Consider the following 22,890-nt stretch of genomic DNA (forward strand, 5'->3'; position numbering starts at 1 on the left):
ATGCAAAAATATTAAATAAAATACCTAGCAAAGAGGATAAAATAATATCTCTCAAATATTATACATTATGTCTAAATTGGATATATATGAGGAAGGCACAGTGGTTTTGGCAGTAAAAAAATTATAAACATCACTGACTATATTAATAACAAAAATCAATGAAAATAATATAATTATTTCAATAGATGTAGAAAATCTTTTGACGAAACATCAAACCTATTTCTGTTAAAAAAGAAAAAACCTCAGGAATAAAAAGATTTTTCCTTTAAATAATAAACAGCATATATCTAAAGCCAAGAGTTTCTACTATCGACGAGACAAACCAGTATCCTTTTCACATATATATATGTGTGTGCATATATTTAAATGTTTGAAATTCATTTGTTACTAAATTATTAAATATTATAAAATGTTATTAAAATATCCAGTTAACTCGCTTCCTATCTCCTCCCCATTTGAGAAACCATCATTTGACAAAAAGATATATGTATTTATAAAACTACGTTTTGCTTATTTCTATTTTACCAGTTCTTTCTCTGGAGGTGGTCATATACAACTCATTCTTCAAACAATAAAGCATAGGGATGAATGGGTTTTTCCTCAGAATAAGTATATACTTAAAACTGTTAGCAAACATTATGTGTATGCACTTTCACAGGAAGTCATTAAATTGTTAGTTTTACTTGTGTCATACTTTGTTACAAGAATCTTCTCACAAAGTAGAAGTCAGTAAATGTTTCTAATGTAAAAAGAAAACACATCAATAAAACTTTTTTTTAAGAGTTCTTCCCTGTCCTTATTCAAAAGGTTTCAGTCAATACCATTGAACCTGCTCAGCCACAGTCCATGCCAGAGCATGACTTCAGGGGAAGGTCCACCTACCACCATGTCACAGCAGCTTGCCTAAATTGCAAGCAAAGTACCCAAGAGGAAAAAAATCCACCTCACATGCTGAAACTGTAAACCAAAAGTTAAATAATAATAACAAAAGTCACAAGGGAATCATTTCTAAGACACTCAAGAAGAAGAATAAACCAGAAGCTTATTTCTCTTTTTATATGAACTATCTATTTTTCTCAAAAATAAAGAACTAACAGTATTTTAGAGAATTATGGAAAAATGAGTCAAGATTAAGAAATGGTTATATAATGTGGATACGCTTAATAAAAACTTAATGTTGTCTCTTCCTCAATACTTATAAATATACATCACTAAACTAATATAGAAATGGGATTACCACACTATATACTCAGATAAAATTAGGTCAGAATAACACCATGTAAATCCCACAGTTCTGTGAATTCAAGAACACGTGAAAAGAAAAGCCACAATTTGGGATCCATTAAAGCAGTCAGACTAAATTTCAGCATTTTAAATCTTCTGGGTCCAAGTTTTCAGTGTGTTATGTATATTTTATTACCTGTGGTAGTTTAATTACATTAAAAGGTAGTATGGTCTAAGCAACCTACTTCTGTTATGAAAAAAATGGAGCCCCCCAAAATATTGAACAATCCCCTTCATTCAGGATTTGTGTCTAGGGATTCATATTAAATTAACATTAATAGAATGGAATGGAATGAATGCTGGATGGGAGAACAGAAGGCCTGAGTTTTAGTCTCATGTTTTACTCTTACTTGCTGAGAGACTGTGGGTAAGGGGCTTAATCTCTCCAGACCTCAGTTTTCTAACATGAAGAATGAGATTAGAATACGTCCTTCTCTAAGGTCTGTTTTAGACATGTTTTCACTCAGTGGTTTTTCAGTCATGTCTGACTCTTTGTGACCCCATTTGGGGTTTTCCTGACAAAGTTTTGGGAGCAGTTTCCACTTCCTTCTCCAGGTCACTTGAGGAAACTGAGGCAACCAGGCTTAATGGCTTTCCCAGGGTCACACAGCTAGTAAGTGTCTGAGGACAAATTTGAACTGAGGCAGATGAGCCTTTCTAATTCCAGGGCCAACACTATCCATTCTGCCACCTAGCTGCCCCTAAAATTTTCCAGTTCCTTAATTTTAACTTTCAAATAATCAAAAATCATATGTTGTGGGGGCAGCTGGGTAGCTCAGTGGATTGAGAGCCAGGCCTAGAGACAGGAGGTCCTAGGTTCAAATCCGGCCTCAGACACTTCCCAGCTGTGTGACCCTGGGCAAGTCACTTGACCCCCATTGCCCACCCTTACCACTCTTCCACCTATGAGACAATACACCGAAAGTTAAGGGTTTAAAAAAAAATCATATGTTGTATATATACATATACATATATCCCTGAATGTGCATGTTGTAGCAACAAGAAACTAATGGCTTCTCCAAGTCTTAGTTTTTTTGGTTTTTGTTTTTTCCAAGTAAAAATATTATCAGTACTATGATTTGCTCGTCGCACATGATCTTCCATCTCTTTGCCTTTGCGCTGGCCCTCCATCATGACTAGAATGGATTCTCTCTCCTCCCCTCTGTATCAGGGAGTTACCCTCTTCTTGCCTGATGCTCAAGCTTCACTTTTTGCGTGAAGTATTTGTATACATGTTTATAAATAAAATACCATCTTCCCCAATAGAATATAAGCTCTTTGGAATAGATATTATTTGATTCATTGTATTTATTTCTTCAGTGTCTAACATGGTGACTGACACATAGGAAACACTTTTTAAACGCCTTCTGATTGAATAATTGATAGTTGTAGTTAAGTGTATGAGAAGCTGTAAGAAAAATACCTTTCAAAAATCATGTAGCTGGGGCAGCTGGGTAGCTCAGTGGAGTGAGAGTCAGGCCTAGAGACGGGAGGTCCTAGGTTCAAACCTGGCCTCAGCCACTTCCCAGCTGTGTGACCCTGGGCAAGTCACTTGACCCCCATTGCCCACCCTTACCACTTTTCCACCTATGAGACAATACACCAAAGTACAAGGGTTTTAAAAAAAATCATGTAGCAGTGGTATTCACTTCCTAAAATTTTTGCCTCATCTACTCCACTAGTTCTTCTTTTCCCTCCTTATTCAGGGTGATACCTCCCCACCAAATCCCCCAAAGGGAAAAGCTTCAATTAACACCATGGAACCTGCTCAGCCACAATCCATGCAGTATCATGGCAATAGGGAATAGACCAGCTACCACCATATATTAACAGCTTGCCAAAATTGTGAAGAAAATACCTTATAACTGGAACTTCTCACCTAATTTTAGGAATTTACTTAAGCATTCTAAGACAAACCAGAGCCAGCAATATTTGCAACCTGGATAAGTTGCACACATAAAAATGCCCTTGTTTCAATTGAGGTAAGAATAAGAATAAGAATAAGAAAGAGGGCCACCCTGTCTACTAGCTTTAGCCTTACCTCAGTTGAAACAAGGGCATTTTGGAAAGAGAACAAAGCAGTGCCAGACTAGAAAGGAGCTCATCTGGGCTACATCACTTAGATGAAAGCCATCAGCCATTAGCAAATTATCTTTGCTACCTAAGCTTGAAGCTAAGTTGCACAGAGAGTTCTATATTGCTGAAGGCCTGGGAGTACTGTCTGGGGCACTCCAAATTTTGATACTCAGGGACAGAACTCTTATTACTCTGTTGTTGTATAGCTCCATTTTCAGGTCCTTTAGAGTAGTTCTATGAGTACCCTAGAGGGAAAATAAAAATATCCTCTGTTCTCATTGCTTTTGTGCAAGTTCTTAATTTTAATTTTGGTTGTCACATTTCAATATAATTATTTTCCTTTGTAATCTCTGCATTTTATTATTTCTGTAAGTAACGTTATTTGAAGAAATATTCAAAAGCTGTCAGCAGATGGCCTGAGGGATCCATGATACACAAAAAGGATGAGAAGCCTTTACCTGGAAGATTACCTTAAACCTTCCTTTAGAGCTGACAAAATATTACAACATGATAGTGAACATTTTAACGCCAGAATATTGTTGGGCAAGATTATAAGTAGTGGCAGAATTGGTAGTAACCATCAAAGTTTAAATAGGTCCAAATCAGGAGTTGGACCACAAGGAATATACCATTCAGTAATCTTCTTCATTCGTCACCTTGCTGCAGCTCTGTATCTGGGGACAGCTTTGGTCACAACCTGCTCCACAAACACAGGTTGGGTCATCTTATGTCCTATGACTTGATCTCCAGCTGTTTCTTCTACATCAGAACCCAGTGCAGTCTGGCACCTGCTGTAATGCTGGATTTGGGAGAAAACATGACTGGCGGAGGAAGCAGCGTCTCTCCTTTGAAACTCTGTGCCCCCAAAATGCAAACAGGCCCTGAGTAGAGGTTACCTGTCACATGTCTCTGGGCAGTACATGTGGTCTATCATTAAGGTTGCTTCAGCCACTGCAGGTACCAAATGTTTGGTTAGCCAAAAACAGAGGTTTCCTGGTACCCAAAGTCAATAATAGCTATAAAATAGTGAGCCACTGTCTCAAGTCAAGAAGACTTGTCTTTCAGAGTTACAGGTTACCCAGCCTATTTCCTGTTGCTCAATGGTGCTAGTTCTTGGACAGAAAAGGTGCACCAAACACCCTGCCAACTGTCAGACAATAGCACTGACTAAGTGCTATTTCGAAAGAAAGACTCAGAAACTCAAAAGTGAACTTTGAGTATATGCTAATACTTCTGCCTAAAGACCTTAGGATGATGGCCTAAAAAAAGTATTTAGTACTTTATTTTGCCAAGAAATTTACATATATCCTCATTATATCCTCACAACAACCCTGTAAAGTTGTGTTAAAGCCATCCTTATCTCAATTTTACTGAAGACGAAAGTGAGAATGAGAGAAGTCAAGAGACTTGCCTAGGGTCACAGACCTCTTTAGTGTTGAGGATGGAATTTGAACTCAGGTCTTAGATCTAAGTCCAGTATTCTTTCCACTGTGCTACTGAGAAATGTTAGAAAATCGTCTGGGCCAGAGGTGTCGAATATTCTAGAGGCAACACTCTGATGCTCCCTAAACCAGATTTAGATGCAACTAGGAACTATTTAACAAAATAAAGAAAATTACACAGGTAATGTTAATATGTGGTTTTCTAAGTCAACATGCCCCAAGGACATATAGCTCCTCATGTAAGGTTGAATGGCCTTGTTTCTATTGGAGTTTTATAATGGTCTTTGGAAGAGGTGTGCTGTCTGAGAAGAACTACAAAGGGGCAGCTTGGGTAAACAGTAGATAGAGCACTAGCCTAGAACCTGGAAGAGCTGAGTTCAAATTTGAAATTCTATACTAAATCGCTTTGTGGCCCTGAGCAAGTTACATAACCTCTTCTCTGCTACAGTTTTCTCAATTGTAAAATGGGGATAATAGTAATAATAATAATAATAATAATAATAATAATAATTACCTTCCAGGATTATGCTAGCTATTATCTCCTCCACTATCTCAGGTACCCACAAGGGAAACAACATTTAGACCCTGCTCCTCCAAAAAAAAAAAGAGTGGAGTTTGTAGATTAGTAAAGTTGACTGATTCTCAGGAAAAGTCCAGAATTATTAATGTACGTCTCAAAAAGAAGTAATGAACTCAAAGTGACAGCATAGCATTATAAAAATAGGTCATGCGAGATTAATTTCAAATCCTTGTACAGAGTTATCAAGGAAATATAACATGTTTGGGGCAAGTAGGTGGCAAAGTAGGTAGAATACCAAGCCTTGAATCAAGAAGACCTGAAATCTTTGATAGCTGCGCTATATGAGGTGGCAAAAAAAATTTGGAAAATGAGGGGCTGTCCCTAGATTGAGGAATGGTTGAACAAATTGTGGCATATGATGGAGATGGAATATTATTGTGCTATGAGGAATGATGAACTGTTTGATTTCTATAAGAACTGGAAAATCTTCTATGAACTGATGCAGGGTGAAATGAGCAGGACCAGGAGAACACAGTACACAGTAACAGCTCTATTGCAGGATGATCACATGTAACCAACTTTGCTACTAACAGCAATGCAATTATTCAGGTCAATCCTGAAGGACTTATGAGGAAAAGTGCTATCTACATTTAGAAAAAGAATGGTTAGAGAAGAAATGCAGAAGAAAACATGTGATATGTGATTTATCACTTGTTTATACAGGTATATGATTTGGGGTTTTGGTTTTAAAAGTTTATTATCAAAATGAATATATGGAAATAGGTTTTGAGTGATAATATATGTATAATCTGGTAGAATTGCTTGTCAACTCTGGTGATGGTAAGGAATAGGGGAGGGAGAAAACATGAATCATGTAACCATGGAAAAATATTTTTTAAAAATAAAATAAAAATTACATTTTTTTAAAAATGAGACCTGAGTTCAAATCTAGCTTCATACTTACTTACTTGTGTGTACCTAGTACATAGTACATAGCACATACTTACTAACTGTGTGATTCTAGGCAAATTACAACCTTATTTATCTCAGTTTCCTCATTTACAAAATGATCTAGAGAAGGAAATAGCAAACCACTTCAGTATCTTTGCCAAGAAAATCCAAAATGAAGTCACAAAAAACTGGACACAACTGAAACAACTGGACAGCAGCAACTAATCACATGTTTAGTTTGCTAAGAAAAATTTTGGCAAATCATTTAATAAGGTTTCATACTATCCTTTTGGGCAGTAGAAAGATATTGTCTGTTGATTCTTCTCCACAATATCTCTGTTATCTTTTCTGTTTTCTCCAACCACACATCTACCATTCTATTCAAGCCTTCATTATCTCTTGCTTGAACTATTCTCATAGCTTCCTTTTTAATCTCTGTACCTATAGTCTCTCTTCCTTGTAAATTATCAAACAGCTCCCAAAAATCATCTTTCAAAACTGGCTCCTGATATTGTCAATTTGATCAGTCAATCTCCTGCTCAAAACCATTCAATGGCTCTAAAAGATAAAGTACAAGTGTCTTAATTTCACATTTAAGGTACTCCACATTCTTTCTTCATGCTATTTTATTTCACTCTATTTAACTACCAATCCATTCACCTTCATTTTCTTCTTCCATTCCACATAGTCCTTCAAGAAATCTGGACCTCATTTTCCTTTTATCTTTATGTATTTAGACTTCTGCACTCATATAATCATAGCATCTCAGTGTTAAAAGGAACACCAGAGGTCATCTAATCCAACCTAGCATAAATGGAATACCCTGCCCAATACTACCCTCCCCCCATTAAGTGGTAATCTAATCTCTCTTACTTATTAATAACAAGATTATAATAATAGCAGTGAGCATTTCTTTATTTACCATTATGTGCCCAACAGCATGCTAAGCGTTTAATTAATATCATCTCAAGCAATAATTCCACTTCAGAGCATACCCAATTGCTAGGAATTTCTTTATATAAAGCATCTAACTTTCTATAGCTTTCCCTTACTGGTCCTATGGAGCCAGGAAAAAAAAACAAGGAAAAACCTGACTTAGTTTCTGCTTCAAAGACTGTGATATTTACTGTGATTCACAGAATCACCAAGTCGGAAAGGACTATGTAAGGCATCTACTAGTCAAACATGTAACTAGCTGAAATGGCCCCCTCCAGCATTTCTCACAAAATCATTTAGCCTTTGATAAAAGACCTAATGAAGGAGAACTCAATAAATCCTAAGGCAGTCCCTTTCACTTTGAAATAGCTCCAATTTGGGGAAATGTCTTTATCTGGAATTAAATTTTTACCTTCTCTTTTCCTTCTCTCTTTTCTGTCCTTTGTTCCAAGAAAAATCAGATCAATGCCTCTTTCACTGACATTTCTGGATGTAAAAAGAAAAACCCATTCTAAGCATTCTAGGTTCTTTATCATTTCCAAACACAAATTACAATATACACACAACTGTGGCCAGCAGGAACTTTACTTTTCTATAAGCCATTCCCAACATGAAGTATTTCTGCCTAAGCATATAGCAGAGAAATAGACTTGATATATATATAGAGAGATTTTTCCTGAAATTTTTCAAAGATATCACCTTTTCTAGATTTATTTTATATTATGCCCATCCATAAACACTATATTTCAACCAACTGACCCCAAATTGCTCTTTCCATCTCCTACCTCTGAGTCTTTGCTCTTGGGACCTATACCCTTCTCACCTCTCTTATAATCTGTTATTTCTTCCATTCTAACACCATCCATCCCTTCCTTCTGAGTGTTCATGTCCTCCTCACTTTATTCTGAAGTCCATTCTGAAGCCAACCTAAGTTTCTTGAGGGTAGAGTCCTATTTGTCTTGATTTGCTTTCCATTGTAGAAACAGCTCCTGGTACAGTGCCTGGTACAATGTTTGACACAATTAAATTTCTGAATTGTACCTACATTAAATAGTAGCTTGAAAGAAACTCCATTATCTTGTCCATTATCATTATCACTATAATAAGTTTTTCCTAAGTTATTCATACTAGCTCATATTGGAAAATGATTCCAGCTGTTTAAATGGGATGCTCACTCTCAAATGACAATTGCCAAGCACAGAGTTCCTCGACTGGATGTGGAAACAAAGAGTAGAGTGTGTTAGACTTAGTAAAATAAGCACTCTTGAAAAATACTAATGCCCTACAATTATTTTTCCATCAGAATAAAAGAGTGCCAAGTGAGTGGTCTCTTCCAAGCAACGGATCTTCAAAACCAAATGAAGTTTTAAAAAACCACTCTTACAAATAATATCCATCCGGACTCCACAGATTATATTTTCTAGTTCCTTTCCCATTTTAGTGTGGCAAAGTGACTGATGATATTTTGGGAGGCAATGGGTAATTAGGAATTGGGTGCCAGTTCAGGTATTTGATTTGGAAATTGGACTTCTGGAAATTCTCAGTTCTAAATACAGATTGAGTCTGCCTTTTAATGTTATCCCTGGGACTCAGAATAAGAAAATGCTGCAAATATTTATAAATGGGACATCATAAGTCTGATTGTGTCCAAGATGGAGGGGATACTGTTGCCAGGACACATAAGTCCACTTACCATGTCCTTGAATGTCCTCTGAGTGGGGAGGGGGTGATATGGCATTAGTCATGATTAGGCAATTACTAACTTGTGTGATTTGAGAGACTTCCCCTGTAATGAAGTGCAGGAAAGAGAAGTATCCATGGTATAGGATGCTGCCTAGGAAACTTCTACAGCCAAGACCTTGAGGCAGCCAACAGGCAGTACAACATGAAGATTTAGTTCCCAAGAGAGTCAGTTCTACAACTACCTCTGTGGCTTTTTACATTTCATTTAGCTTCTCTGGGATTCAGTTTTCACCTCTGTAAAACAAGGAGGTTGGCCTAAATGATCTCTAGGATCCTTCCTCTTCTACTCCTCAATGAACCTCTAAACCACAGGAGGCATGAAAAAAAGGACTTCTCCTGAGCACATAAGAGAGTAAGGCTTTTGATTTTCCAAAAATAATTATCAAGTGGGCAGTAACACAATACAAGTTAATATCATGGTGGTGTCCCTCTCTAAATTATTTTGGTCCATATTTAAGATACTTTGGAGTTTTATCATTTTTATCAAACAAAAATAATGATAAAGTAGCATCATGGGGTAGGAAACAGAGAATCAGCCCAAGTCAAGTAGATCTAAGTCTATGCCCTGCTTCTGATATATATTGTGGCTGGGACCCTAACCAAGTCACTTAAACTCTCAATGCCCCAGGGAAATCGCTGAGCCTGATTCAGGGAGGAGAAGTAGTCTTAACTATGTACATATTTTTATATAGTTCCAATGCAGAAACTTTGTCCCTTGATGCAGACTAATAGTAGATCTACAACTTAAAAGTCTTAGCACCAGCGACATTGATAGGTTAAATGATTTGCCCAAGATCATAAAACCAGCATGTGAAAAGAGAAAGACTTGAATCTCAGAGTTCTTAACTCCAAAGCTATTCTTCTAAACATTATACCACATTTCCTCTCATATGTATTATTGAAAACCACTAATAAAAATGTTCAATGTTTATTTAATCTGCTTCCAAAGGGCTTCCAAATCTTCCGCACGAATGTGTTTAGCTCTGCAACATTACTGTTCAGTAAAGCAAATGGTTATCATTCTCTTTTTATTGATACGAAGACTGAAAGATGACTTGCTAATGGTCACACCATCATAAAGCAGAAAATTAGTCTCCACAGCTCCTATCAGACTTGTACTTGTTTCACTATGTTCTGCTACCTCATGAGTAAGAAGAGCTACACCTTGGCATTGTTCCAATGTGTATCTGTGGTATCATCTTCCCTCTACCTCTTCTACCCAAAAGGACAAGCACATAAAAGTCTTCCCCCGAAGGGCAGTAATTTATACTCAAATAAGCTAATGTGCAAAGGAATTGTCTTAAGAATGCTGATTCATCAACAAAAAGAACAACCGTTTTCTCTTTATTAAAAATGAAGTCAAACTGGGTTCCATAAAATGATGAAATAAATCTTCGTTTTTTACATGTACAGGATATAGCAACTTCAACTACCTGATGTCTATTGCTGCCAACAAGTGTTTATCCTTTACCCAATCGCCTTCAATAATGTTTAACAAATGTTCTTGAACAGGACCACCCAGCTGCTGGTAAGAATAAAGAAACAACCATTCCCAGGCCTAATGTTTTTCTATGCTGACAATACCCTGAAAGAATGAGAACTGTATGTTAAAATATCAGGATTTTCCTCATTTAAAATAAATTGCATCCAGAGTTTTCTAGCATTCATGTTAGCAGGTCCACTGGAGTTGGACAGACAAATAGCTGTGTTTCTTTTCTTGGGTCCTTTGATCTCTCCCTACTATGTAAACGGCTGAGCCAAAAGCAGTAGTGGGGGATTGGGTCGAATGCCTGCCTACTGGAGCCTGAGTGGGAAATCCAGGTTTCTTTGTTCCATTTGGCACTGACTTCATCATAGAAGCACTGGGATGCAAGCAGTCCTGTGTGTTTCCCATCTGCCTGATGGAATACCCTTCCTTCCTTTGTTCAGTTCCGGGGAGCCCTTAGAACATCAGTAGGCTGAGTTCATTTTGGATTACCATTCTCAGATGTTGGCCTGAAGCACGTCTGTCTGCACTGAACTGAACCGCAGTTGATTTCCCAACTTGACCATGACATTTTTCCCAAAGAGAATGTTACCAGTCCCACAGTTGAACATCTTGGGGAAACCTTAGGTAGTGAGGTAGATCAAAGACGAACTGCTTATCACAGTGTTTGGCGTCCTTTCCAGCCTTAAAGCTTACTTCTTCATTTTTCTCTTTTTATACTCTATATTCTAGCCAAATAGAACAAAACACTATTACCAATTTTTGCACAACTGTCTTCTGTATCTCTTCTTTTACTCGTGCTATGTCCACCTTCCTCACATTCCTTTCAAACCCAGTTTCCTCCTATAGGAAGACTGGAGCATAGATTTAGGATTATACAGGATTTATAACCCTATTGAGCTCAACTCACTCATTTTACAGCTGAGGAACCTGAACCTTGGAAAAGTCAAATTATTTGTCCAGTCTTATAACTCTCAGAGGTAGAATTTGAACTCATGTGTTCCTGACTCCAGCATTCTATCCACTATGCCACAATGTCTATTAAAAACTCTCCCCTTCTGTATCACCTCCTCCATGAAACCTTCCCACATCCCTTCTACCAAACATGATTTCTTCCTCCTAAAATTTCTCATAAATCTGTCTGAACTACCACATTAGAATTACGTGTATAAATCATTTATATAAACTTCTTCAATTGTTATCTCTATAAAGAATGAAATTTGGCAGCTATGTGATTCAGGAATAGAGAGTCAAGCCTGGATAAGGGAGATCCTGGGTTCAAATATGGTCTCAGACACTTTCTGGCCAAGTGACCAATGTGACCCTGGGCAAGTCACTTAACCACAGTTGCCTAGCCCTTAAAGTCCTTTTGCCTTATTAAATTGAATTGAATTGAATTCTAGATGAACCCACTTGGTCTGGGGAAAAACTGGTATGGTAAATTATTTTTCCAGAGAACCACTCTTGGTGAGAGTCATATCAGGAACACAGTCTGACCTTTTGGTCACACATCATCTGGGAGGCTTTCTATGTAGTTCTTCATTCCTTATGCACATTCAAGAGGCTATTAAATAATCTCAGAGAAGTCAGAGATATCCCAGAATGAAAAATAGCTCCCAAATCCCCACAGAGAGAATTCGTTAGATCCTAGTCTGACTTATATAAGGTTATTAACAAGAGGAGCAGACATCCCAGAAAAGCATCATTTTGAATGTCCTAAGAAAATCTCAATAAGTTTACCTAATCAGCTCAGTTCATTGTGGTTCAATCTGTTATAAGCACACAGTCCTATGCCTCTCTATCTTGGGAAATACATGATTTAATATCATTGGTTTATCTTACGTTAGACAAAACAAAGCCTTGACAACATATTCTAGAAACAGATGATGAAAAAAGAACTGACAAGGACTATGATAGAAGAGAGACGCTTGACTTTCAGATTTTTCAGTTTACTTAACAAAATTTACTTCTACAGAAAGCACTGTTGGAAGAATGAAGCCAATCAATTAATATAAATGCATAAGACCAAGAGTCTTAAGGCATGATTCCAAATCACAAGTAAAAGAAGAGTAAGTTAAAGCAACTCTGATATTTCCCCCTTGTTCCCATAAGCCCAGCAACGAGGTAAAGAACTAGACATTGAAGGAAACAGAGATGTATGTGTTGGTAAAAATTTAACAACTGATCCTCCCCCCAAAAAATATATGCAAGACACACTTTTAAGCTTAATTTGCCTTATTATGATTTTCCATTCACTTTCTCAGATCTGCAAAATCAACAAAATATTAAATCAAGCCTTACATTGTAGCATTTACTGATTTCTGAAGTGAAAATGTTTAATACTGAAAATTTAACAAATTATCCTAAGAACTTTACAAATATTTATTTCATTTGTTCCTCACTAAAACCCTGTGAGGTAGAAGCTGTTATTATATAGCATAATATAATCTTTTATTTACCTAACAAATGGAAATAGTGAAGACAATACCAAGGAACGGAATCATAAATCCCTTTATCCCAAAAAGTCAATAGGTCATGGTCTTTAACATAAAAGGATCTATTCCTCACATTCAAGGACTCAAAACTGAGACAACAGGGGAAAATAAAATGAAGATCTCAAACTTTTAAGTTCTCTGAGTCCTGACATAGTAAGGTAGATATTAGAATGAGGATGACATTGTTTGGTAAAGAAGAGAACTGGCCTAGAAATGAGAAGACTTGGCTGTGCCTCTAACTAGCTATGTAACCTTGACCAAATCACTCACTGTCAACAGGCCTCTCAGTCCTTTCATCTGCACAAGGAGAGGGTTAACCACTACTATATTCATTTAACGATTCTATGTAAAGCCCAAACTCTAATGCCAGAGCAACAAAGAAAAATCTATCAGTCCCTGCTTTCTACAAACTTACCTTCCACTGGAGCCTGGGGGAGATAAAATTCAAGAGGAATGCAGAGAAGTAAATATAAATTGTCAAGGAAAGTAAGCAAAGCAATTTCAAGAAGGCCATAGCATTAACAGACTCAGATCATCTCTGAAACCCATACCAACTATGTAAATCCTTGTTTTCTTAACACCCAAGATTTTAATTCCCAGAATATAGTTAAGGAGAAGAAGAGATTTGTAGGGGAAGTAGTCTGTTTCAAAAGTAAGTGATAGCTTCTGGTTCTTATTCTTTAAGGTGGCCAACAGTGAAAAAACTCAAGACCCATTTGGCTGAAAATCCCCTAATGAACGTGTTGATCTGACAGCTTTAGGCAGAGGAGATAGAGCCCATTTGTTTACATTTTAGAGAGCCTGATTTAATAAGACCAGCTGTTCTTAATAGCATAATATAATCTTTAATTTGCCTAACTAATGGAAATACTGAAGACAATGCCAAAGAGCAAATCTTAATGGCTTCATTTTTTCCCCTTAAGCATACAAGAAATCCACCTTATAAAATATAACTGAGATGTTTAAATTAGCCACTTATGTGGTACTTAGGTGAAATTGTAATCCTTATAAAATGCCATAAATTATAATCAATTGCAAGATGTATCTAGTTTGTTTCTGCCAGCTCAGTTTCAGGAAAGTGCAGGGGATAACTGGCCTAAGAATTAGCCAAGGAGTATGAATTGTACAGTGACACCCACATTGGCCATAAGACTCTTCTCCAAAATGTTTATACCTTCCAAAGTGCATTTTTCATTCCTTAGGATATTCCAAAACTTTGGACATCCCAAGTCACTTTTGGCCTCCTTTTCCAGCTGGTGAATATCAAACTAAATTCCTTTACTCTACAATCTATTGAATTCTTTTTCATCACATTGTTATTACTAATAGGTTTTAATTTTTTTTGTTGTTGTTCTTCAGGCTTTTCAGTCCTGTCCAACTCTTCATGACCCCATTTGGAGTTTTCTTGGCAAAGATACTGGAGTCATTTGCCATTTCCTTCTCCAGCTCATATTACAGGTGAGGAAACTGAAAAATATAGGGTTAAGAGACTTACCTAGTGTCACATAGCTAGTATATATCTCAGGCTGTATCAAGTTTTCCTAACACTAAGCCTGGCTCTCTATCCACTCAAACATTTAGTTTTTCATTAAAAGTACCTAAATAGAAGCCAAATTTTCCTAATTTTCATTTATATGTACATATAAATATTCAATTTTGGTTACATGCACACACATACATACATACACACACACATATATGTATAAATACACACTAACTCACATAACCTGTAACCTATGGCCAAGACCTCCTCCCAATTTACAAAGATCTGATCCAATCTCAGAACGACTCAAAGTGATCAATTTCTCTCTTTGGCTCATTGCCTACACCTGGAGTTACTTGTTCCAGGAAATCTCCAAGCATAGGTGGATATACTTCTCATCTAGATTTCCCCAAAGGTAATTAATAGAGATTCTCTACTTCCAACAAGGCCCAAAAGTTAGGGATGACCATGGGTGGGACGGTTTTTATTTTACTCCATAGTAATGCAAAAGATGTAAAGAAATCACCAAAGCCTATAAAGGGAATCATAAATACATAAAGTAGACAAAGTAGCTGCCCTCCGATGGGAACTAAACTTGGAGTTTCCATCTGGTCAAACTCATGACATTCCATTAAGTTCCCTTTTGCCAAAGAACCCATCATTCCTAAAGGCTTTTTGATATTTTTAAGTGGATTTAGGATGCTAAATAAGCAATCCTGTTCCCATCATATCTGACCCATCTAAATAATTCATTGCAAAATCAAGAATTCATGAGGAGTTTAGATCTCCCCCACTACCACTATCCTAGACACACATCTAGCGCAAATAAATAATTTAATAATGCTTAATAAATGCTTATTGATTATCATGGTTCTGCTCACCTAGAAGAAAACTGGCCAAGTTTTTTTTTTCAAGGAGTATGCTGCATTAGGCAATCCACCTTTCTCTGTACATGGTTTGATCCCTTGTGTCTTGAACATGGAAATGTGAATTTTGGGATGTTTTAGGAGAGTGTTGGTAGATGTTTAACATCAGTTTTCTGAAAAAAAAAAGTATGCATAATATACCTTAAAGTGTTATCTACATTATTGATATTTCTCCTTTAATCCTAGACTATCAATAAAATAATAAATCAAGTCCTGATTTGAAGCATTTGTCAACTTTTGATGTGTAAATGCTCCCACTGAAAATTTAACAGTAAATTCTTGAGAGTAGTGAGAAGCTGGCTCCAACATTTTCTGGCACTATGAAAAAAGTCTCCCTTTTCTGGTTAGAAAACTATATTCAGGACCACACTGCCTACTACCTCAAAATATCCCCTTCCCCACCAAGAAAGACTATGTCTAGATTTCTAGCATCAAGTAAACAAAATGATAAATGAATTTAAATTAAATAGTTAATTGAGTCTTTCATTTCATACAAGAGTTTCTGGACATCCAAATAGAGCATCTTTTATATCATACATAAGAGAAGACAATATATACACAATATATACGCACAGAGGATATAGTTTTTTTACAAAAATGGCATTTTCAGATAGAGCTGGAAGCTCTACTCTCTCAACCAACCTGCACCATCATGGAAGTGACCACGTTGTTAAAGTCCCTAGAATGAATACGGTCTCCAGGGTTATAGAAGGGATTGCACATGACATCTGTATATGAATTATGTAGCTTTTCGAAATCTTCTCATCTACCACATCAAGATATATGTGCACTGTGTAACAGAACTTCAGCACATGCTCTACCGGGATGCTTCTGATGTAGACTCTGTAATTTTCTCTGGCTATCACCGCGATGCACCCCGCCATCTTGGTAATGGAGGGAGAATCCGATCACATGACCATGCTCTCATTTCCCAGCATTCTCACTTCCCAGCCCCGTCATGCACCATATTAGAGCCTTGTTTTATTGGGTTTGTTTGTTTTTAACTTTTACCTTACATTTTTGAATCAGTACTGAGTATTGGTTCTAAGATAAAAGAGTGGTAAGGGCTAGGCAGTGGAGGTTGACTTGCTCAGGGTCACACAGCTGGGAAGTGTCTGAGGCCAGACTGGTTAGGAATAGATAGAGCACTTGTGATTTGATTGGGAGATTCCATCAACGACACAGTAGATAGGGGAGAAAAAAAAACTGGTCCTGGAGTCAAGAAGACCTGAATTAAAATATAACTTCAGACACTAGATGTATGACTCTGAACATATCATCAAACCTCTTTTTGCCTCAATTTCAACTGTAAAATAGAAATAATAATAGCACCTATTTCCCAGGGTGGTTGTGAGTATTAAATGAAATAATAATTGTAAGGCATTATATTTCTCACCTTCCAAGGTGATGAAACTCTACAAAGTAAATCAGTGGCTTCTCTGAAATTTGTAATCCTAGAGAATTCACCAGAGCACTGAAAAGGTAATTGACTTGGCTAAGATCACGCAACCAGTATGAGTCAAAGGTAGAACTTAAACTCAGTCTTTCTTGTCTTCAAGACCAAAGCTCTGTTTAGCATATCATAACTGCCTCCTTTCTTATTAGCAGTTAACACATCAGAGGGTCCCGTTTTCCAACTTCACCACTTACTGAGAAGGAATGGGAACCAGGACAGGTAAGTTGTGTCAATGGTTAGGGTAGAGCTTTATCTTTGGTATGCATTGGCCACCCTTCAAAGAAAACAGTCATGAAAAGATTCTTTATCAAGGAATTGATAGACAAAAGTCAGCATGTGTGAACTAGAAACACAGGCCAAAAACAGAAAACAAAATACATGTGTAGCAAGGAGTGTTAAAAAGGAAAATAGCTCCAAAGATAAAACTTACCTATTTTGAAATTTTGTTTCAAGTTGATCTTTCTAATAACCATGAAAAAAAAAATAGAAGGAAGTATCTCTAGAAATTTTACCTTTTCCTTGTCCTTCATATTTTGCCTCCAAATTATTCTTAAACAGGCTTTCTCTCTGAGTTTTGTGTTAGAATACAGGTAGGGATTTTGGCAATAAGCAAGACCAAGGAAGTATATGTTTAAGTTCTTGACTTTTTTTGTCAATTTTTCACTTTTTCACATATCACTAAAATCATTAATCTTTTTCTGACATTTTACGATCCATGTTCTCTCCTCCCTCTCCTCCCTTCCCAAAATGGCAAAGCAATATGATATAGGCTGTAATATATGTATTATTATACAATACTTATTTCCAATTTCATGATTTTATGAAAGAAGGCACATATCACTTACAGTAGAGAAAAACTCATGTAGGAAATAAAGTGAAGAATGTTACGCTTCAATCCTCATTCAGACTCTCTGTTACTTCTATTGGCAGTGGATAGCTTTTTTCTTCATGAGTCCCTTGGAGTTGTATTGGATTGCACATTACTGATAATAGTGCATCCATTCACAGTTGATCATCATACATTATTTCTGTTACTGCATACAACATTTTCCAAGGTTTTTTGTGATCATCTTGCTCATCCTTTCTTATGGCACAATAGTATTCCGCTATAACCATATACCACAACTTTTACAGTCATTCTTCAATTGATGACCATCCTTTCAATTTCCAATTCTTTAGCACCACAAAAAAATCTATTATAAGTATATATGTATAAGTAGGTTCTTTCCCTCTGTCTTTGATCTCTTGTGATACAAGACCTTAGTGTGTCAAAGATTATGTTCGTTCTTGTTTCTAAGCCAAAATTCACACTACATATATGTTTTCTCAACCAAGTTTCCTTTAGTGGTGCATGCAAGACCAAATGAGAAGTTCAGAGTAGAATACACAAAAGTGTTTCAGTAATATTTGATTTATTTATTGCCCAAACAGATAGATAAGGTAGATGATAGATGGATAGATAGATAGATGATAATGCATTTTTTATTACCTTTCTATGCCAAGTACTGTGCTAAGTGACAAGAGGGAAGGAAGCAAAAAAATCAGAGTATTATTGTTACAATGACAATAGTTGCTATTGAATTTTAATAGTGACATTATGTAATAAACTAAAATAAAATTCCTCTTCCTTATGGCTTTTTCTTTTGTCCCCTTCTCAAATATACAGTCTTCTCCTTTAAGAGATTTTCTTCCCTCCTACCCCCAGAAAAGAACAAAAAAAGTTAAAAGTCTGACACTCATGAACTATATTGTACAGTTCAAACTTAATTTAAACTAGTATATAATTGAATTTGTGTTTATACTGTAAATTACAGTTACATTCTTGGCAAGCAATAGACCTAAGATTTGGCTGGTGGAAAGAAAAAAAAAATCATTGCTTTGTTTGGTCCCCCTACTGTTCTCCTGAAGCCAAAAATCACAATCCCCTCTACAAAGGGAACACTCAGCAAGTCAGAGGGGGGCCTGCCTACTCCATTTATTTGCATTATATAAGTGACAGTAAATTGATCTCTGTAGTTCATCAGCCCTCATAATCTGAACTGGATGCTTAAAGTCCCTCAAATAAATATACTGTTCACCTCACACATCTCCATTGTGTGACATTCAAGGGCCTACTTAATGCGCAAAAAAAGCAAACCAAAACCCACAAATACAACCAACATTTGCATGATTATCATTCAGAAAAGTACAAGAATAAAACTGTTGCTGTGCCTACCACAGAATTTCCAAAATAAATAAATGAATTCCTTTGGGAGTCATCTTCCTATATCAATTCTATCAGAAATTTCTCATTTCTTAAAGAGCTATTTTGTGCAAGACTCTATCCTTTGACTAGAAATGTAAAGGGAGAAAAAGAAACAGTTCCTCAACTCAAAACACGCTGTTAATCACAAATGGCTTTTCCTTTTTTTTTTCTTTTTTTTAGAAGACTTGTAAGATTTTGGTTTGTTTTTTTGTTTTTTTGTTTGTTTGTTTGTTTTTTGGTAAGGAGTGTTCTCAATGAGGCACAAACTTCCACTTCTACTATCATTTCGTTAAAAAACATGCTCCACAATTCATGGTTTTAATGACTTGCATGGGGACACTGAGTGCCTTCCCATAGCCAGTATGTGTCAGAGACAGTACTTCACCCTAGGTCTTTCTGACGTAAACTCTCTTTCCACTATACAGCACCACCTCATTAGATATATTTGCAAAGCATTTTTTTACTGAAGCTTCATTACTAATAATACCACTGCACATACAAATCAGGAAGGAACAGAATGGAGGAGGAAGGGTGATAACCACTGGGGATAAAAATAGAAAAACAAGGGGTTAGCTGGGTAGCTCAGTGGATTGAGAGCCAGGCCTAGAGACAGGAGGTCCTAGGTTCAAATCCGGCCTCAGACACTTCCCAGCTGTGTGACCCTGGGCAAGTCACTTGACCCCCATTGCCTACCCTTACCAATCTTCCACCTATAAGTCAATACACAGAAGTTAAGGGTTTAAAATTTAAAAAAAATAGAAAAACAAAATTGTATCTGCCCTCAAGGAGCTTATATTCTAATAGGACAGACAGCATATATAAGGGAATAGTGGCCAAAAAAGAGTGCAATGGTCTGGGAAGTCACAAAGATGTTAAGTAGTTAAGAAATCACCAATGAGACAGTCAATTGATGGGGCCTTTCCAGAAACTTTGCTAATAGTGCTGATTTGATTAAAATTCTCATAGCATGAAGTAGAGAGGAAAATATACATGTGAGGCAACATGGACGGAGAGAGGACAGAGCCGAGTAGCCCACCTCCTTGCACAAATGGCCCCTGGTGGTGTGGTTTGGAGGGTGAAGCAAATGCAGCAATATTCACTCAAATGTATTTACTTTAACACCTTTGTAATTTGTCATTCTCAAGTCACCCTCGAATTACGGTGATTTAGCACCTCAAAACTCACGGCACTGAGCTCAGCACTATACAAAATGATGTGGAGGGCTCAGTGGGAAATAAAAGAATGAAGAGGAACAGATGGATGACCTACCCAAGGCAAAGAGGAGCAGGATGGTTTTATTTAAAAGCAGTGCCAATTACAACCAGTGCCAAGAGAGCGGGTCACTGACTATATCAAGCATTCTAGTGACCAAAGTCATTACTCAGAGAGAAAGAAAGAGAGGATATAAATACCATCTAACAAAATATCATCATGGTAGCTCTTGGGGGGTGGGACTTTTTCTTTTAATCGTTTTGCTTTTTTATACCAAATACCCAGCACTATGCCTTAAGCAAAGTTGGTGCAAAGTAAATGCTTGTTGGATCGATGTGGAAAAATGCTCCAGTGTTGTCCACACGAGTCCGCATTTGGTTGAGGTCATTATATATGATTATATTAAACATTCAATAAATAAAAAGTGGCAAGTTTGAGTGGATTTCATTTTCTAAATAAGGACTGAGCAGTTTATATATGTCATGCATCTGGAAGAATTTTCAGCAGTAACCACTGATTGGCCCTTCCCTATGGGAGGTAAGGGAAACCAGGCAGCAGAACTGACCCCATAGCCTCTCGTGGTTTGTGTGAAATAGGAGATTTGCTAGTTGTAGAAGAAAAGCCATGATAGGATAGGGAATACTCTCACTCCATAGAGTTCATTTGAAATAGCTAATAAATAGTAGCTCCCATTTATATAGTTTTTGACAATTAACGAGTTGTTTTCCTTCCCCTTTGAAGCTGGTAGTGTAAGAACGATGATCTCCATTTTATAGATGAGTATGAAGAGGCTTAGAGAATTTCTGCCTCTTTAGTCATGTAAGGTAGCTTGAAGAGAAGACTTGACCTGGATTCAAAATCTACCCAAGACTCTTACTAGCTAGATGGCTCTAGACAAGTTATTTAGCCTCTCTAACTTGATTTCCTCTTTCAGGACATAATAGCACCTCCCTCCACCAGTTATTGATCAAATGAAATAATACATATAAACTTCTTTGTAAACCATCAATGATTATGTGAATAAAAGTTATCCTTTTAATACTATTATTCTGACTCCTAAAGATAGGTAGAAAGACAGGAACTCATGATCTGACTTAAAGTCTATCACTTAGAGCTAATGAATATGTAATCAATTTGTGAGCAGATGGAAAAGACGTGGGTCACGTGCCCGTCTTCCTAGTCACACAGGAAACAATACTGATATAACATAACATCTCCAAAATTTATAAGAAGGCTATAATGTCTTCTAAGCCCTTCCTGAGTCTTTTTCTTCTTATACAAAGCTGCTTCGTCTTCTAAAAATCAACCAAAAGATTGTGTTCATCTTCCCTATCATATCACTGCCAGTTATTACTACCATGGATTAGAAATAGAGAGGCTGTCCAGACTTCAGTGCAGATAGAAGAAAATGTGGGACCTCACCATTCCTATCCCCTGACTTTTCCCTAGAGCTATCTCTCAACTCTTTTACAAAAAGAGTTGAAAATAAGCAAACATTAGGTTTTAGTAACCTTTCCAAATGAGATCCATGATTTCTACGATGATTTCACCTTGTAATCCTTTTCACACTCTAACATTATGCTCAGTTCCCAATATAGGACATGATATTTCTTAGAAATCTGGCATTACCCAAAGCTTTGCTGTAGGCTTCAGACAAATAAGAGACATCACTCTGATTTTGTCAGAAATGTTGTCTGAAGGCACCACAGCTCTAGAGGAAGCCAATGAAAATTTAAAAGCTGTTTTCAGTAACATATGTCTTTTTTTCCCAATTGTGAACCATTTAAAAACATGGCTCTAATAAAAAACAAATTCTGTTTTTAAAGTGTCTGTTTGTTCTTTTTTGTTTCCTCGAAAGATGGTTTGGGGTTTTGTTTTATTTTTCTTTTTTTTTCCCCTGGATTAGGTCATCTTTGAAACTCTTATAGGAAATCAACACAGAGAAAGGCTTATTAACAGACTCTTGTACTTCTCAACTTTAGCTCCTCAGGAACAAATTGTGTTCCAGCATTTTTTCTTTCTCTAATTATTGTTATACGTCAATAAGCATTAGATTATGTAATCATATGAACTAATCAGAGAATTTCCACTACAATCCGTATAGTCTACCTGTTTGGAAGGCCATCGTGACTATTCAATATTAGCAACCTGCAGAATTTCACTAAGCTCTTTATTTTTGATTAAGTGAAAGAGAAATATGGAAAAATCAAGTCAGAGGCCAAAATAAAGCCCTCTTCTTAAAGGTAAAAGAAAAATGAAGTGCTTGAAACTTAAGCCTAAGTTTAAAGTCAGCTGGGAGGAAATTGGTAACTTTACACTATAACAGAGCTCCATTCTCACGTTAAGAATATAAAAAGAGTCATGAAGAACTAATCCACCTGTCCCAGGGCAAGGAATCCCCTGGTGAAATGATATGAGATGGTAAAATAATAATAATAACAATAATAATAATAAATGTATGGAAAACTTTAAGGTTGCAAGGCACTTTAGAGGCTCTCATTTTGTTCCTCAGAACAATATTGTTAAGTATATATTATTATTATCCCTATTTAATATATGAGGGAAATTCAGTGACTTGCTCAGGGTCACGTATTCAGTGTCTGAGACAGGATTTGAAAACAGATCTATTCAGAGA

General features: G+C 36.7%; 1 protein-coding gene across 1 annotated transcript; it reads right to left on the reverse strand.

Moving 5' to 3' along the window:
• Nucleotides 1–4,012: 4,012 nt before the first annotated feature.
• LOC123233370 (trafficking protein particle complex subunit 2-like protein) lies at nucleotides 4,013–16,226 on the reverse strand. The gene is given in 3 exon segments (XM_044659489.1): nucleotides 4,013–4,159; nucleotides 15,985–16,094; nucleotides 16,097–16,226. Coding segments are annotated over 3 exon segments (387 nt in total).
• Nucleotides 16,227–22,890: the final 6,664 nt, after the last annotated feature.

Source organism: Gracilinanus agilis, chromosome 2, assembly GCF_016433145.1.
Source record: "Gracilinanus agilis isolate LMUSP501 chromosome 2, AgileGrace, whole genome shotgun sequence".
In the NCBI taxonomy this organism is placed as follows: Eukaryota; Metazoa; Chordata; class Mammalia; order Didelphimorphia; family Didelphidae; genus Gracilinanus; species Gracilinanus agilis.